The sequence below is a fragment of the Myotis yumanensis genome, unplaced genomic scaffold, assembly GCF_028538775.1.
Source record: "Myotis yumanensis isolate MYYU_CA2020_CCGP unplaced genomic scaffold, mMyoYum1.0.hap1 SCAF_16, whole genome shotgun sequence".
Taxonomy (NCBI): domain Eukaryota; kingdom Metazoa; phylum Chordata; class Mammalia; order Chiroptera; family Vespertilionidae; genus Myotis; species Myotis yumanensis.
In genome coordinates this window covers 37,379,858-37,398,110 of record NW_027223767.1, presented here as the reverse complement: position 1 = coordinate 37,398,110, position 18,253 = coordinate 37,379,858, and the positions used below count along the sequence as shown (strand labels likewise).

At 51.2% G+C, this 18,253-nt stretch overlaps 2 protein-coding genes across 3 annotated transcripts; one reads left to right on the top strand and one right to left on the bottom strand.

Moving 5' to 3' along the window:
• Nucleotides 1-6: 6 nt before the first annotated feature.
• Nucleotides 7-5,725, bottom strand: KLHL10 (kelch like family member 10). Its single transcript, XM_070394369.1, has 5 exons — nucleotides 5,532-5,725; nucleotides 2,845-3,334; nucleotides 1,330-1,947; nucleotides 582-731; nucleotides 7-381 (listed from the first exon to the last, which is right to left on the bottom strand). Exons 1-5 carry the CDS (start codon nucleotides 5,723-5,725, stop codon nucleotides 7-9), a joined length of 1,827 nt encoding a protein of 608 aa, XP_070250470.1.
• Nucleotides 5,726-6,712: 987 nt separating this feature from the next.
• Nucleotides 6,713-16,377, top strand: NT5C3B (5'-nucleotidase, cytosolic IIIB). 2 transcript variants are annotated; one of them, XM_070393783.1, is made up of 9 exons: nucleotides 6,713-6,762; nucleotides 6,954-7,052; nucleotides 7,654-7,723; nucleotides 7,810-7,856; nucleotides 11,497-11,582; nucleotides 12,471-12,560; nucleotides 13,768-13,930; nucleotides 14,773-14,973; nucleotides 15,856-16,377. In XM_070393783.1, the coding sequence occupies exons 1-9, from the start codon at nucleotides 6,751-6,753 to the stop codon at nucleotides 15,988-15,990; spliced, it is 903 nt and encodes a 300-aa protein (XP_070249884.1). In that variant the 5' UTR covers nucleotides 6,713-6,750; the 3' UTR covers nucleotides 15,991-16,377. The 2 variants fall into 2 exon arrangements, with proteins under 2 accessions (XP_070249884.1, XP_070249885.1); XM_070393784.1 differs by lacking the exon at nucleotides 15,856-16,377 and adding an exon at nucleotides 15,121-15,695.
• Nucleotides 16,378-18,253: the final 1,876 nt, after the last annotated feature.

Below are 18,253 nucleotides of genomic sequence, written 5' to 3'. Positions count from 1 at the left end.
AGAGGCTCATACAGGTAAGGTACTTGTTGAAGCGGAGTACTTTACTTCATCTCGCAGTGCTAATCCTGTGAAGTTGTCCCTTCTAGCTGCATATTCCCCAACATTGGCCAGCCCTGGTACCACACAGCAGCTCAGAGCACTGCGATATATACTCATGTCATGGGCATCATACCACTCGTCGGTCTTTTCATCATAGCACTCAACATTAAAGGTGGTGGTAAAGCCATTAAAGCCACCCACCACAAACAAGAGGTCGTCTACCACCTCGATGCCGAAATTGCTACGAGGATTAAACATAGTGGGGATCGTGCGCCAAGTGTTAGCCACTGGGCTGTAGGCTTCTGCACTCCTAAGTCGATTAGCTCCATCAAAGCCGCCTACCTGTGGACAGCAACGGGAACATGATTTACTGTTAGCCACTGATTCCGTTCACCTAGGAGGCCCTCTAAGGGGAGGACTAGTGATTTCATACCTCCCTCTTCCACTGTTCCATGGAACAAAACCTTTTCAAATGCTTACCAGTGGTTGTATAATAGAAAATGGAGGGGAATCATTTTTGTTGTGGTACACGATAAACTCACCGCATACACGTGTTCTCCATAAGCAATTACGCCTATTCCACTCCTCCTGCTTCTCATGGGTGCTATGACTGTCCACTGATTACTCTCAGTGTTGTACACTTCTGCTGTAAACAGGCATTCATTTCCGTTGAACCCACCACATATGTAGACCTGTGTGAAGACAGTTCAAGATTATTAAAATAGTTACCTCTGGAGTATGAAAAGGTATGTATATGGTATGTGGGGGGCACTTTTATACCAGTCTGTGTACTCTGAGTTTATTTTTTTAAGTTGGTTTTAGAGCGAGAGGATGGAGGGAGGGAGAGAAACATCAACCCGCTGCTCCACCCATTCATGCACTCGTTGGTTGACCCTTGTATGTGCCCTGACCAGGGATCAAGCCCAGAACCCTGGCGCATCGGGACAATGCTACAACCAACCGAGCCACTAGCCAGGGGCACTCTGAGTTTCTTTTTTCCACATGTACATCTATTGCTTTTTATTTATTTTTACTTTTTTTGTGGTTATACTCTCAGAGTTTATTACAGTGAAAGGATACAAATAAAAACTCAGCCAGGGGAAGAGATTCATGAGTCAGAATAAGTAAGAAAAGATAGTTACAAAGGGTCACTTAGTCATTTGATGGAGTTTGAACTGCCAGATACTGCCATTTCTGTTTTCCATCCACCCCCCAAAAGGAAGAGCATTATTCCTGGGCTTGTTTGCTTTTACATCCCGGCCCCCCCCCCACCCCCCCAGTTTTTTTTACCTTTCCGTAGAGTGTTGTGGCACTCGCGTCACTCCTCTGTTCATGCATGGGGGCAATGAGTGTCCATTGATTGGTCTCTGGCTCGTAACGTTCAGCAGTGTTGAGACGCACGTAGCCATCAAATCCTCCCATGGCATAGATGAAGTTGCTGAGGACTGTCACGCTGACATAGCAACGTCTGGAGTGCATCGGGGCTACCTGGTGCCAAGTTTTCTTGACTGGGTCAAAACGTTTAACACTATTGAAATAGTCTACACTATCGAACCCCCCAATGATATAAACGTAGCCTTTCAAATAGGCTGCCCCGTGGTAGGCACGGGGACTTTCTTCTTCACAAGTGACATTCACCCATCTGTCTGCCCGAGCATCATATGCCTCAATGGCATTGGTGGGGCTCCCACCACTCCAGCCACCAATTGCAAATAGGATGGCATAGGGTAGGCGGGGCCTGGTGAGTGGGTTGGTGAAGTCAGAATTAGAGGGTCCATTCATGTTTAGGTCATACATGGCCTTTAGGGCATTAATGATGACTGGCTTGCATTCCTCACTGTCTTTGACGTAGTCATTCATCTTAACATTGTTCATGAAGTACTCGGCATGCATTAGGGCCAGGCGAACCTAAGGAGGAAATGCAGCAAGTCATTTAAAGTGAGGTGAGGAGGCCTGAAAAACCCCTTAGCCCCTTGGTTTACAGCCTGCCTTTGAATTGAAGTGGGGTCATATTTTGTTTTGTTTTGAAATTTACAACTTAAACACTTTAAATATCTGTTTTTAAGAGGTGGTATACATTTGGATCCTGAGAAGGAGCTAGAAAATGATCAGAAAACTAGCTCATTCCTTGACCACCAAACTATGCTACTAGATAAAAAAAAAAAGTTGAAGTAATTTTTCTGTGAATGAATATCTGTCTCTGTATGTAAAATAACACAAATTAACATCAAATGGCTACAACTCCAGTTTCTCTCTTGGGTTTGGGGAAACTCAGAATGGACAAAGGTAAAAAGAAGACTCTAGAATTCTTTTGAAGGCCTTGCCCTCTCCTTCCCCCAAAGTCAGGGAGAATTTTGGTCAAAGACTAAAACAGGGGCGGGCGTGGAGGGGTGGCAAAATGCCCTGGCTGGTGTGACTGTTGGTTGGAGCATCGTCCCAGACACCAAACAGTGGCTGGTTCGATTCCCGGCCAGGGCATACACCCAGGTTGCAGATACTATCCCCGGTCGTTGTGTGAGCAGGAGGCAACCGACGCACATTGATGCTTCTCTCCCTGCCTCTCTCTAAAAAAGAAAAATAAATATAATAATATAACTGGGATCAAAGGAACTAGCCATGCCAAGGGTAAAGAAAATTGCAAGATTCCAGAAACTAGTAGGAGATGCCTTCTCTACAAATATATGTAAATACAGCCCTGGAATCTGTCAAACATCTGAATATAGCTCTCAGGACAACCCGACTGGGATAAATGAATCAAAAGTGGTCAATTAAGCATCCTACAAAAAAAAAAAAATTAAACTTGACCTTGGGGAGCAAAACTGAAATATGCTGCTTCCTGTTTTGGGAGTCATGAGCAATCCATTTTAAAATGGCCTCAAATACAGCGTCTTCTTGTTTGACGTTCAGCTCATCTTTCTCAATGATATCCTTCAGTTCAGTGACTGAGAGCTCCAAAAACTCGGCCGAGACTTTGACCATCTCCTCGAAGTTGTGCAGGATGAACATGTAGGCCCTCTGCCTGAGCTCCGGGCAGTAGTAGTAGTCTGTGAACTTGCAGATGCCGATACAATTATCCAGACACAGCTCTGACTTGAGGAACTCGCAGCAGCCCCTCACGATGCCCATGATGTTAAATTGGTCCGCAGCAGCCAGCAGCTTCTCCACGTTGTCGGGTGTGATGGGGACGGTCCTGGTATACGCATATTCAATAATCAGTTTCATCATGTCGGGGGAGATGCCAGGAATGTTGTATACCTTCTTTTCAGTGTTGTTCCAGCCACTTGTAAACAAAGCTCTGTAGAAAGGGGAGGAACGAGCCATCACTGAAACATCTCTCTCCAGTTTGCCATGTTCTCCCCACTTTTTGTTGTGGAGAGTTTGGACACTTTCCAAAGAGTGCATTGAAAATAAGTGGGCGGGAGGAAGGAGAGGGGCAGGGCAGGCTGCCTTACACAGTGGGCGAGAGAACCTTCCCAAGAGCTTTGATTTTGGTCACTCTTATCCTCATGATAACGATATCCTTTTCCCATTTTGTGGATGGAAAAATCGGGATCTAGAGCTCGGTGTAAGACCCAGGTCTCTTCTGTCTCAACCCCATTGCCCACCAAATGCAAGGAATCTTCAACACATAGCCATAATCTAATCAATTCTATCGCTACCTCCTTGGTCCAAGCCACCACGGTCTCTTGCCTAGATTGGGAGTAACCGCCTAACAGTTGGCAAACTCATTAGTCAACAGAGCCAAATATCAACAGTACAACGATTGAAATTTCTTTTGAGAGCCAAATTTTTTAAACTTAAACTATATAGGTAGGTACATTGTTATTAACTTAATTAGGGTACTCCTAAGGCTTAGGAAGAGCCACATTCAAGGGGCCAAAGAGCCACATGTGGCTCTCAAGCCGCAGTTTGCCGACCATGGGCCTAACTGATTTGCTCTTGACACCTCCAGAATTTAGTCTTATCTATACCACCAGTGTTCCTCTTAAAACCTTCCATTGACTTCTCTTCTTGGAGTAAAATACAAAGTGCTTCCAGGGTGGCTGAAGTGGCATTATTATCTACCGAAGTCCCGTGAGATCTGGGCCAGTCACAGCTCTCTGACGGTAGTTCCTCCCGCCTTCCCCTCTGTTTCAGCCCTGTTCGCCTTGCGTTCCTTGACTACATCAGAGATGCTTCCGCCTTTGGGCTCTACCTGCTGTTCCTTCTGCCTGGAATTCTGCCCAGATCTCTCTCTCTCTCTCTCACTCCTTCATCCCCTCGCAGTCTTTGCTCAAATATAACTTTGTCAGCAAAGTGATAACCCCATTTAAAATTGCCATCCACGCTACCTACCTTTTTTTTCCTTACACTTACAATCTGATATGTAGTTTCTTTATTTAATGCCTCTTCCCCCTACCAGAAGGTAAGCTTCATGAGAACAGGAATGTTTACCTCTTTACTCATTGTTTTATTTCCAATACCCACTATAGCACTGGTCACAAAACAGGCACTAAAATAAATAATTATTGAATAAATAAGCGACTGCTATTCCACTCTGTAGCTAGGTACTGAACAAGACAGAATTCACTTCCATAATATATTGTGCTTCCTTCTTCTAGGAGGTCTCAGGGACTATGGGCTTAAAGATAAAATTCTTCTCTAGAGCAGGGGACTGTAAATACAGCCTCCAAGCCAGATTCCACCCACGCCTTCTTTTTGTACTGCCCACGAGGTAAGAATGCTGTTTACATTTTTAAATGGGGTAAAAATGAAATTCAAATTTCAGTGTCCTTTCATTTAGTATTGTCTACGGCTGCTTTCCCACTATAGAGGCAGAGTGGAGTAGTTGCATGTGACAGAGACTATACGGCCTGCAAAGCTTAAAGTGTGTGCTAGCTGGTCTTTTTATAGACCCTGCTATAGATCACCATGAGAATTTTTAGCAACAGGTGGGACACATTTATTATACCTTGATTGGAATTGATTACCCAAACATTTTCAGCTCATGAACAAAATAGCCCTTCCATTTCTTGGGTTACAATGGTTTGGACACAAACCACACACCCCTCCCCTTTTTCCTCCTGATAAATATTTATGTGGTTCTTCCCCTGCATCCATCCCCCTTCCTATCCCCTCAATCCTTGATAATTTATCACCCTGTTCACGCTCGTCTCTACGGGATAGGGGGGTAGGAGGATAGGGGTGGCCGAAGTGGCATTATTATCTAGGTTTAAGTAGGAAACCCCGTATGGATGCTCAACTTTCCCAAAGGTTGGTTAGAGTGAGAATCAAAGGGAAAAAGCAGCGGGCCCACCAAGAGTTGGTTGAGATCCAATTGAAAATCAGGGGGAAGGGAATCTGGCCCTAGTTGTGCCTCTTCAGATGACAGAGGAGCCCCGTGCTGGGACAGTGTCCCTCAGCTTAAGACGGTGGGGTGGGAACCATGAGATGAACCACGTCTGAAATGCACCCAATTCCCCCTCAGGCTTAGCCCGGCAACCCTGTTGTACCTAAAGTAGGAACTGCAGCTACAGAGGATGTTCTTGTGGGCATTGAACTCAAAGCCATTGACCTTGATGACCACGTCGCAGAGCTTGCCCTCTAGCCTAAGCTCGTTGAAGATCTCACAGGTCATCGCACTCATCTTCCTCTCCATGTGAGGTTGGTGGAAACGTGTGGAGGCCGCCTTGTTCTCCATCTCCATGGCACCCTGGGACCAGCCGAGGGAGGCTGTTCTCCGAGGGTGTCGGGGAGGGTTGTGGGGGGCCCCTTCAGCCAGCTGTCGCTCCTTTTCCCTACTACATCTTTCATGTAGGGTCCATCAGGCAGCCCAAGTTCCAGAATCCTGGGCCTGAGTGAGATCACTCTCAGGATTGTGCTCTCAGGTTCTGGAATTCTCTCCAATGGGAAACCAGAGAAGAGGGTCTGGCCCTAGCTGTGCCTCTTCAGAGGAGGAAGGACCCAGGCTATGGGAGCCCAGGGCTTTGACAGTGTCCCCAAACTTAAGCTGGTGGGCTGGGGAACATGAAGTGAACAAGCTGTCTGAAATGCGCCCAGTTCCCCCTTAGGCTTAGTCGGGCAACCCTATGACGTCTAAGGTCCCTGTCCTCCTTCCTCCCCCCCCCCCCCCCCCCACACACACCAGGACCGCGACCACCAACACCATGTAAGGGTTTTTATTAGCTCAGGTTCCTGTTGCCCGCTTGGCATCCCTGGGGCATCCATCTGCCTCCTTCCACAGCTCCGCACTGGCCCCAGACACCGCGTTCATGGAAACCAGGCCAGAGGAGGCAGAAGGGAGAAGCAACATGATGAGCTGTCATTCTGGCCCAGCTGTCCAGGCCCCTCCTGCGGTCCGGACACGAGGTAGACACTCAGCACCTTCTGTGAGGCGCGGGCCCAGAAACGCCTTCTGGGTGTTCAACCGCACCCGCCGTGGGCTCCTGCACCCCCCTCCATCCTGCGGCCCTTTCCTCTGCAAACGAAGCCCGAAGCGACCACGCTTGCTGGGGGTTTGCTCCAGTCACCCCAACCCCTTGGGACCGTCACCCTCCTCCACACAGAGCCCCCAAAGGGTCTTCCCCAGCGCGGGGCGCAGCGCCCCCGGGCCCGCCGGCCTCCCAGGCCCCGCCCGCTGCGATCCCGGTCCGGGGCGGGGACGAGCCTGCGCAGTGCGGCGGCGGGGCGGGCACCCGGCGCGGGGCCGGTGCGGCTGCGGCTGCGAGCACCATGGCGGAGGAGGTGAGGCGGGAGGGACCGGCCCGCGACGCGCGGGCCCCGACCCCCCGGGCGCGCCGAGGCCTCCAGCGGGGCGCCTGGCTCCGCCCCGGCCAGTAGGCGCCCCCAGCCCGGCCGGAGCCCCCGCTCCACCCCCCGCTCCCCTCGGCCCCGCGCGGTGCCGGGGTCAGCCGTTCTCTCGGGTCTCGGGACAGGTGAGCCCCCTGATGAAGGCCACGGTGCTGATGCGGCAGCCCGGGCGGGTGCAGGAGATCGTGGGCGCCCTCCGCAGGGGCGGGCGAGACCGCTTACAGGTACCGCCGGGCGAGGTCGGGCTGGCGCGGGGGGCGGGGGGCGGGAGGCGGGAGGGGGGCCGGGGGGCGCCCTGCCCGTGTGCCTTCCCGCGTGGTTGCGGCACCTGCAAGCCCTCAGCCCCTGGAAATGACCCGGCTGTTTCGCCTGTTTGGGGAGGAGCCCACCTGCCCCAAATTCTCTGTGAGGTCGTGCTGCTGCCTCTGATGAGACAGAAAGCACCACACCAGGCCCTGGGGCCCCTTCTCCATCCCAGCCCAGCCCAGCGCAGCGCAGTGGGCTCCCCAGGATATTGCAGATGTGGAGATGGGTCCTAAAGGACGGGCCAGGGCACAGAGATGGGTGCTATTGAAAGAGCCAACGGGATCGTGATTCTTTAGCACCCGCCCCCGCCCCCCCCCCCCCAAGGGTGGGCCTCCCCAGGGTTAGCGCTGGACCGACTGGGATTAGTCCTTCCCTCCCCCGGTAGCCCGCCCTGACCCCCCAGGGCTTTGCCCATAGTCTGGACGCTGAGCCCGGGGACTTCCACCCTCCTCCTCCAGGCTGACGCAGGGCCGCCCCAGAAGGAGCCCATCTAGGCATCATCTCTCTTTTGCGTTTTAGGTCATTTCTGATTTTGACAGGACCTTGAGCAGGTTTGCCTATAACGGAAAGCCATGCCCTTCTTCCTACAGTAAGTCACGTACTAGCTTGCTTTGTTGGGCTTGACACGATGATGGCTTCTAAGGGGCGAGTGAAGGGAGCTTTGTGTTTTTGCAGATATCCTGGATAACAGCAAGATCATCAGTGAGGAGTGCCGGGAAAAGGTGAGCGAAGCCCCTTCGTCGCTCAGGATTGCTGTCCCCTGTTACTTCATATGGCTCTTGCTTAGGACCAAAGAGCCCCAAATAGACCTAGACGATTAAGTGAGAATTTTTTGTTGTTCTTTCTCGCTCAGGTGGACCTACTTTTGATACACTGGCATAGCCTTTCCTTGTTGGCCACGACATATTGTTCCTGGCAGGGCCAGCCAAGAGTGTGTGGGTTCTTGACTTAGTGCAGGAAAAATTTCACAACATGAGTGCAGGTGGATTTTTTTAAAAATATATTTTATTGATTTTTTACAGAGAGGAGGGGAGAGGGATAGAGAGTTAGAAACATCAATGAGAGAGAAACATCGATCAGCTGCCTCTTGCACGCCCCCTACTGGGGATGAAACATCGATCAGCTGCCTCTTGCACGCCCCCTACTGGGGATGTGCCCGCAACCAAGGTACATGCCCTTGACCGTAATCGAACCTGGGACCCTTGAGTCTGCAGGGCGACGCTCTATCCGCTGAGCCAAACCGGTTAGGGCAGTGCAGGTGGATTTTAAGGACATTTATGAAAGCGGGAACAGTGAAACAAGGAGGGGCTGGGGAAATGAGCCTAGGCTGGGCTGCTTGGCTCACAAAGAAGTCAGAGAAAAGGGGGCCTTGGGGAGGTTCAGGGGGTTTGCCCGGGATGAACTGCTGCTGCCCATTGCTGCCCTGGTTGCAAGAAGGGGGAGGGAGGGCGGGAGTGGCAGCCTGAGGGCTCCTGGCACTGGGTCCTTTTATCTCTCTCTTGTAGGCAGGAATCTTAGGGAGGGTTTCAGCAGAATATTCATCACTTTTCTGGGTGTGCTCCTTCAGGGTCGCTGATCAGTGTCAGGCAGGGCGCCTGTTCATTATTGCAGCTGGTCCTGGTGTCCCCACCCCCCTGGTTTTGCTGCTTTTCTGGGTCTGGAGCTGAAATATAACTGAGGCCTAGATGTTATCTCTAGGGAGGCCACCTTCTGTTTCTGCTGTAAATTGCTCTTCAGTTTGTTCAGCTGTCTGTTCCCTATTCCACTTGTCCTGGCTTCCTGGCCTGTCTCAGTATGACAGTTGATAGTTGGAGTATGGACATGATGCTCACAGTTAGCTATAGAGTTTACAAGAGACTTCGCTGTTATTTAACCCCACAACTTCAAGAGGGGACTAGAACCATTATTGTCTCCACCTAACAGATGAGAAAGCAGGTTTGGAGAGTAGAGCAACGTACCCCAGGACACACAGCAGGACACAGAGCTTGGCTTCCCGTAGATCAGATTCTGTCCCAGACTCTTCCCACTACATTTTGCTCTCTCCTTGTTGATCATTTTCTTGGTAAGGCACCCGGTGTTGAGCAAGACATCTGAATTAATGTCAGTACACAGCCACTCCTCTTTCCATAAGATACATACAAATATTCTAAAGCGATCCCTCTGTAGCTTTGGAGTTCATTTATTTCATCCCGTGTTCTTCCTGTCAGGGCCCTCTTTGCCAGAGCAGAGCCGTGCTAACGGCACGTTTCTCTGTAGGTTGCTGAGCTCTTTCTGCTGAAGAGCCACATCGTTTAGTTCCCCTACTGTATGAAAGTCACCAAATCGCGTACGAAGTAGTCTGTGGGTCTGTCGTATCGATTAGCTCTCCCAGTACTCTGTCAGGATTAAGATGGGCAGTAGAGCCCAGCCGGTGTGACTCAGCTGGTTGCGCGCCATCCCATGTACCAAGAGGTCACTGGTTTGATTCCAGGCAAGGCACATGCCTAGGTTGTGGGCTTGCTCCCAGGAGGGGTCATGCAGGAGGCAGCTGATCAATGTTTCTCTCTCATTGATGTTTTCCTCTCTCTTTCTCTAAAAAAAAATAAAAAAAAAAATAAAAACATATTTATTAAAGTTTATTAATAATTATTGGTTGTTTACCTGAAATTCATGAAAAAAACAAACAAAAGCTGGGCAGTGGATTATAGATTGTTCTTATATTTCTTTTTTTTAAAAAATATTTTATTGATTTTTACAGAGAGAAAGGGAGAAGGATAAAGAGTTAGAGACATCGATGAGAGAGAAACATTGATCAGTTGCCTCCTGCACACCCCCTACTGGGGATGTGCCCGAAACCAAGGTACATGCCCTTGACCGGAATCGAACCTGGGACCCTTCAGTCCGCAGGCCGACGCTCTATCCACTGAGCCAAACCGGTTAGGGCTTGTTCTTATATTTCTAAAACCTGTCTTTTGGGATGCCACTTTTAGTTTAAGGTAGGTTCCACCACTGGTAGCTTTTAGCAAGTCACTTTTTTTCTTAATCTTCACCTTAGTACATGCTTAGAGAGAGGAAGGGGGAGAGAGAGACACAGTGCATCGATGTGAGAGAGAAACGTTTCTTGGTTGCCTTACATATGTGCCCTGACAGAGATACAGATTCTACAGAGAAACTGACCAGGGGTCGAACCCACAGCCCAGGTACGTGCCCTGACTGGTAATCAAACCGGCAACCTTTCGGGGCACAGGATTACACCCAACCAACTGAGCCACTCTGGCTGGGCTAGCAAGTCACTTTTTTTGGTTCCTTGAATACCTGATTTATCAACTTCCAGAAAGCTGCGCCCACTAGGTTTGATTGTCCTCTCTCGGATAAAGAAACTGGAGAAAACTAAATTTTTTGGTGTTGATGGGCTCCTGAAAAAATGAATAAAGCAAAGTTTATATATGAAATCTTTTTCTTCTTTTTTTTGTTAATCCTCACCCAAGGATATTTTTCCCCATTGATTTTCAGAGAGAATGGAAGGGAGGGGGAAAGACAGCGAGAGAAATCTTGATGTGAGAAAGACACATTGATTGGTTGCTTCCAGCACATGCCCTGACCGGGGTTGGGGATCCAGCCTGCAACCAAGGCATCTGCTCTTGACCAGAATCGAACCCATGACCCTTCAATCTACGGGCCGACACTCCAACCACTGAGCAAAACCAACTAGGGCAGCGATTGCCAACCAGTGGTCCGTGAGGTCCAGAAGGTTGACCGCTGTGCTAGGGCATTTATTTAGTTATTATTTTTCAAATATGTTTTTATTGATTTCAGAGAGAAAGGGAAAGGGAGAGAGATAGAAACATCAATGATGAGGGAGAATCATTGGCTGCATCCTGCACACCCCATACTGGGGATTGAACCTGCAACCCAGGCACGTGCCCTTGAATGGAATTGAACCTGGGACCCTTCAGTCTGCAGGCCAAAACTCTATCCACTGAGCCAAATCTGTCAGGGCAGGAGCTTTCTGTCTTGGTCAGTGTACGATCTTTGCATTTAACCCTTCATATACACACACACACACACACATATATACACACACACACATACACTTTTTTTTCATTATTGATTTCAGAGAGGAAGGGAGAGGGAGAGATAGAAACATCAATGAGAGAGAATCATGGATCAGCTGCCTCCTACATCCCCCCTACTGGGGATTGAGCCCGCAACCTGGGCATGTGCCCCGACCAGGAATCAAACCGTGACCTCCTGGTTCATAAATCACAGATCAACCACTGAGCCACGCCCACTGGGCTGATTTTTCTTCTTGTGCTGGAGAGTAGGACTTGACTGGGAAAAACCTGAGGGACTAATGGCTTTTCTCTTCCTTTGGGTGCCCAGCTGAAAGCGCTCCTTCACCAATATTACCCAATTGAGATTGACCCACGCCGGACCGCCAAAGAGAAGTCACCTCATATGGTGGAGTGGTGAGTGGTGGTGAAAGCCCCTGGCCCTTGCGGGGGTCTGGTCCAGGAGGGGGCCTGGTTTTCCTGAGCTCTGATGAGATACAGACTTCCTTACCTTACTGGACGCTTAACTGAATGCCACAGGCCCAACTAGTAGAACAAATTGTCCAGACACACCTGGAGCTGCCTGTGACCGCTGCTGCGCGGTGGCCCACCAGGCGTCCTCGAGTGAGTTAGAAGCCCCTTGGTGTGGGGGAGTCAGTGCTTTGGGGAGACAACCTTCCTATAGAAACCAGTACCACTGCACAGAGCCCCAGTTCTCCAAGGGGCTCCCGGAGGAAGGGGTTCAGAAGAGCTTTGACTTCAGCAGTTAACTCACCTGCCTCTTGTCTCTCACTTGTGTTGCTTATTGATTTTTAAATAGGGAGGAAGGGTGAGAGAGAGAGAAACGTCAATGAGAGAGACACATTTATCGGCTGCCTCCTGCACACCTCCTACTGGGGATGGAGCCTACAATCCAGGCATGTGCCCTGACCGGGAATCGAACCCAGAACCTCTTGGTCCATGGGACGATGCTCAATCTACTGAGCCACGCCAGCCAGGCTCCACTGGTTATTTTCTGTACATACCCTGACCGGGGCTCGAACCCGCAACCTAGGTATGTGCCCTGACCGGGAAACGAAACTGCAGCCTTTAGGTATACAGGGTGAAGCTCCAGCCAACGGAGCCGTGGGGGCCGGGTGCTCCCTCCTTTTCTAAGGACAGCCAGGGTTCTCCAGGAAATGGTTCTGTGAAACGGACGGATGAGGCCACCTCCATTGTTAATCCTTCCAGAGAGGACTCGGCCCTGAAAAGGGAAAAGTCGTTTTACTGATCTGAATTGGGGGTTTGTGGGGTGTTTGTTTCTAGGTGGACCAAAGCACACGATCTCCTGTGTCAGCAGAAGATTCAGAAGTCTCAGATAGCCCAGGTGGTCAGAGAGTCCAACGCAATGCTTAGGTAAGCTGCATGCTCTGGGGAACATTTGAAACTGGTTTGCTCACAAAAGGAGGCTGGAAGCCCTACCCGGTTTGGCTCAGTGGATAGAGCTTCAGCCTGCAGACTGAAGGGTCCCAGGTTCGATTCCGGTCAAGGGCATGTACCTTGGTTGCGGCCACATCCCCAGTAGGGGATGCGCGAGAGGCAGCTGGTCGATGTTTCTCTCTCATCGATGTTTCTAGCTCTCTATCCTTCTCCCTTCCTCTCTGTAAAGGATCAATAAAATATATTTTTTAAAAAAAGTTGATTAGGTTCATTTAAAAAAACAAACAAAAGGAGGTTGGAAGAGGGGCGAGGGGAATTAGGTGCTGGGAGTTAGAAGAGACCTAGCGCCATGAAGTGGGGAAGGTTTTGCTTTCCCTCTCTGGCTATGGCTAAAGAACTTTCTACCCTTGGGTACTGCCTAGGAAGCAGTCTGCTGGTAGTGTATGTATTGTTCTACACCATTTTTAAAATTTTATTTTTACTTATTTACTTTTAAAATATATGTTTATTATTTCAGAGAGGAAGGGAGAGGGAGAGAGAGAGAGAAACATCAATGATGACAGAATCATTGATCGGCTGCCTCCTGCACGCCCCACACTGGGAACTGAGCCCACACCTGGGCATGTGCCCTGACCGGGAATCTAACCAGCAACCTTTCCAAGCGTGGGACGATGCCCGGTCAGCTGAGCCACCGCAGCCAGGGCCGTGCCGTTTTATATAAGGGCCTTGAGCAGCCTCGGATGTTGGTATCCATGGGGGTCTTAGAACCAATCCCCACAAAGGTTTTTGGGCCTCACAGGTTGTACGTGGATTTTCTATTACCCTGTGTTACTCAGGGTTCAATTGTAGTACAGAAACAAAAACAAAAAAATATGAGCCTGTTCATATGACGTTCAGGGACAGGCAAAGCTAATCAGTGGTGATATGAAGTCAAAATAGGGAAGGATGGCGTTGACTGGGAGGAACACGAGGGAACATTGATTGATCTGGTTGGTAATGACATGGGTGTATACATAGGTCAATATCAATTGAGCTGAACACTTTAGTGCACTTTAACCACTTACTTTATGTCTTTTATACCTCAATTGAAAATTTTTTTAATCTAAAAATATATAACCCAAGTAGAAAATACAGAGCAGTAACAGAGGCAGTGCCATTTCAGAATTCCTTCATCTCTTTCCAGGGAGGGATACAAGGCGTTCTTCAACACCCTCTACCAAAATAACATCCCCCTCTTCATCTTCTCCGCGGGCATCGGTGACATCCTGGAGGAAATTATCCGGCAGATGAAAGTGTTCCACCCCAACATCCACATTGTGTCCAACTACATGGATTTTGACGAAGATGTGAGCCAGATCTCGTTTGGGCTGGGAATGGACATGGGGTGGGAACCACCAGCCAGGGCACTTCACCCCCAACAGTAACCCCAGCCTGGGAGGAGAGGGAGCGGAAGGCGTGCTGGCTTCTGTGTCCTCGGGCAGTATTTACCTGTTTATTTATGCCTCTAAAGACCCTTACTTTTGAAGGACCTGCTCTTTGGTGTTTGGCCAACAGCTCTCTGCCCTGGGGTCAGCCAGGCCCCATGTCACTGTCAAGGTCACGCGCCCTCCTGGCTACTCCAGGGCTTGGACTTGTTTTTCTAGGGCCAGGGGTGGGCTGCTCCGACTCACCCACGTTCTAACTTTTTCCCCTTAAAACCAGTGGCCGGAATCTCCGTGCCTTTGAACTGTGGTTAGGACGTGGCCCGCAGCGAAGGCTTGGCACACACGTGGCCTGAACAGTGCTTGTATCACAGGCTTCACGCTTCCACCGGAGTGGCTGACCAACAATATTTGATGGCTCCTGATCGTTTAAAAGTCTAAACCAGGGATTATAAACGTTATAACCTGTGGCTTGATGAGCTATACGACCTCTGTGGCAACTACTCCGCTCCGCTGTGCGGAAAAGCAGCCACAGAAAGATGTAAACCAGTGGGCATGGCTGTGTGCCAGCAAAACTTCATTTATAAAAATAGGCCAAGTTCGACCCACAGGCTCTACACTGCCGACTCCTAGCTTAGACGACAATGAGGTTTGGGTGTTTTCTGTGGCTTTCAGAATTCCCTTGTCTCTGTGACAGAGGCCGTGGTAAACTGGTGCTGGCCGGGTCCCCGTAGCCCTCCTGTCGGTCTCTCTTCTTGGTCCTTTAGGGTTTCCTACAGGGATTCAAGGGCCAGCTCATACACACATACAACAAGAACAGCTCCGTGTGCAAGGACTCCAGTTACTTCCAGCAGCTTCAGGGCAAAACCAACGTCGTCCTGCTGGGGGACACCATGGGGGACCTCACCATGGCCGACGGGGTCCCGGGTGTGGAGAACATCCTCAAGATCGGCTTCCTGAATGACAAGGTGGGTAGGGGCCAGGGCTTCCTCCTTCACGGCCTGCTTCCCCTTCCGTTTCCGTGAACGTGCTTATCGAGCCGAGCACCTTCTGTGTGCTGCACACTGCGCTCGGTGTTGGAGGTACAGAGGTAAGACACAAGGCCTGTTCTTCAGGAGAAGATTCCGAATCTCGTAGGGAAACGAGACGGCCAGCGATGAGCGAGTTCAGAGGCAGGGTGAAGCCAGGCATCTCACCGGAGCCCCCCCTGGCTGAGTGCTCACCATGTGCAGGGACATGAACCCGTTCAGTCCTTACAGCAGCCTTTGAGGTAGTGACTGTTAGACCATTTTGCAGACGAGGAAACAGGCGAGGAGGGTAAGTAACTGGCCCGGGTGACATAGTTGAGGAAGTGGCAGGGCTGATCGCCGTCCTCCTAAATCATACCTGTCAGGCTTAATGGAGATGGCAGATGTCCGGGTTTTAGGATGGGGGTTCCCAGTGTAGAGAAGAAAGATACTAGAACAGAGGCCGACGGGTGAAAACAGGACGGTCATCGAGGGCCACAGCGTGGTATCGGATGGAAGGCCCCTAGTCCTTACCCTCAGCCAGCACGTGCCTGAGTTCCCCGCGTGCTGGAGCCTGTGGAAATCCAGTCCACGTAGATTAGAGGTGACATCTGGCTTTTCAATTTTAATCCTTGTTACTGTCCTCTTGACCCCAGAGTTTATTGTGGCCACCTGTGCCCATTGCCATCTGTGTCTCCAAAAGGCAGGCCCTGTGACCTTGAAGTCCTCTAGGGGATCTGTGGCTTGAACGCACGCCTCCCCCAACTCCAGGTGCCTGAGAGGCAGCGGCAGTGGGCAGAAGGCGGGGCATTGCAGGGACCCTCCGTCTCCCCTCCCCGGCAGGTGGAGGAGCAGCGGGAGCGCTACATGGCCTCCTATGACATTGTGCTGGAGAAGGACGAGACGCTGGACGTGGTCAACGGGCTGCTGCAGCACATCCTGCACCAGGGGGACTGGGTGGAGATGCAGGGCTCCTGAGTGCGCAGGCGCGGCCTGTCTGCAGGCGGAGACACGGAGGGGAGCCTCCGTGGGGGCTGCTCTGCGGTGAGCCTGGTGTGTGCAGAGGGCAGCTCAGGACACCCACAAGCTGCTGGGTCCGCGCCCTTCCCTCCCCTTTCCCTGGCACATTCCTGTGAGTTCTCCAAGGCCGGAGGGAGGCCCTGGCAGGTGGGAGGCAGCTAAAGCCACTTCCAGCAGCTTCAGGGCAAAACCAGCCTGAATCGGACCTGCAGGCTGTTTGCATCCCGGGGCTCATTTGGTCCAGGATTCGTTTTTTGGTGTTTTTTCAAAAATGTTTAACATGGGATGCTGTCCTTCAAACAAATCGAATGTGTAAAGTAGATAAAAATAAACGGAGAAACCAGAGCTGTTCTGATTTCGGGGTTGGGGGGGCAGAGCCTGACCCCTTAGGTCCTGGAGGTGCAGGAGCCTTCCAGAAGCCGCTAGGGCTCCACAGAACAGGATTTGGAAACCACTGAATGAGCCCCGAAGACCCTCTGAGCACAGCCTGAATATGTCTGTGGGCGTCCGGGTGGCAGGCAGGCAGGCAGGGCGTGTTTCTGACCCGGAGTGGTTTGACTTTATTCTGATGCAGCTGTTAAACTGGAAATTCACTTGGGTTTGGCCAACCCTGTGTGCAGAGCCCCTTTAGAAGTCCCCACAGGGATCCATTTGGGTGTCGATGTTCCCTGATGACCTTGATTCCTTCCTTCCTCCTCTTGGGGGTCCAGGGCCACTAAAATGGATGATGTAAGCGGGGCGGGGGGGTGGGGGGAGGCGGGGGCACTGGGACCAGGGACCTGAAGGGAGAAGTTGCTCTGTGGCAAAGTAAACTCGAAGTGGTTTATGTTCTGTTGTCTTGTATTGTTGCGTGTTCTTCCAAGGTTTTTTCCCTTCTCCCCTCCCTGTTGACTTGGTCAAGAACTAGCTGAGCCCGGCCAGCATGGCTCAGTGGTTGAGCATCAACCTATGAACCGGGAGGTCATGGTTCAAGTCTGGTCAGGCCTGGCTTGCGGCTCGATCCCCAGTAGGGGGGCCATGTAGGAGGCAGCCAGTCAGATTCTCTCTCATCATCGATGTTTCTATCTCTCCCTCTTCCTTCCTCTCTGAAATCAATAAAAATATTTTTTAAAAAGGAACTAATTGAATTCTCTCCGGGGTACCTTTTGAAGAAAATGTAGACCCACCGCCTTACCTGGTGTTTTCTTAGCCTGTCCTCGGAGAAATTCGGTCCCTCGCCCTTCCCGTGGGTGCCTGGCTGTTGGAAACATGTTTACCTGTCGATCTGAAGGGGAATCCTGCTGTGGTACCTCTTGCGTGTGCCATTAAAGCTCACAGTGACCCGGCAGGTCTAGGTGGCCAAGAAAGGGCCAGTAACTTGCCCATTCCCCGTAGTGAGGGGCTAGAGCGAGGGTAGGGTGTTTCTGGCCAAAGCTGGGTCTGCATCCTGCTGCCCACACATGGGCCCCGTTAGGTTTGGGGGAGGAGAGGTTCTCGTCTAAGGCTGAGTCTGTAGTCAGGATCAGACCCTGAGGTGCCTCTAGGATGCTCTGGGACAGGGAGTGGCCGTGGGGAGAGGTCACATCTTGGGATCCTGGGCCAGAAATCTGCTTGTGGGGCAGTTCAGTGACCAGTCCATCATTTTCTCTCCCGAGCACCCCCTCTGACCCTGTCCTGTCTTGCTCTGGGTCCGCTCCATTGCAGGGCAGGTGAGGGCAGATGGCCTGGCTGGTGGCTGACACCAACTCCTCCCCCAAACCCCGGCGATTTGAACTCGGGTACTTTCCTGTGACAAGAGGGAGGATGGGGCAGGTGGCAATGGCCTGCAGCCAGGAGCAGGGAGAGGTGGGAACAGCAGTTTTGAAAATGACCCACGTGAGGGCGGGATCCGGCCTATGCGATTTAATCTCTCAGCTTTGTGTGTTGTGTTTGAGGTCAGAGACCTTGTCTTTCCATTCACTTGGGACAGTTCAGAGACAGGGATCATCTGTCCCCACCTCCCCTGCAGGCCCCTCTCTGTGGTCACCCCCTCCCTGCCCTCCCCCTGGCAGACTGGGGCTCCCTTTCCAGGAGCAGGGCCAAAGGATTGGATCTCAGAGAGGCAGGCAGCTCTGGAGGGAGGAGACCGAGACCCAGGGACAGCCTTGAGCTCACAGGCGTGGAGACAGCCTGCTTTGTTCCCCTTGCTCCTCCATCCTTGGGTCTGAGAGCCTCCCCCAGTGAAAGACCACTTCCTGAGGCC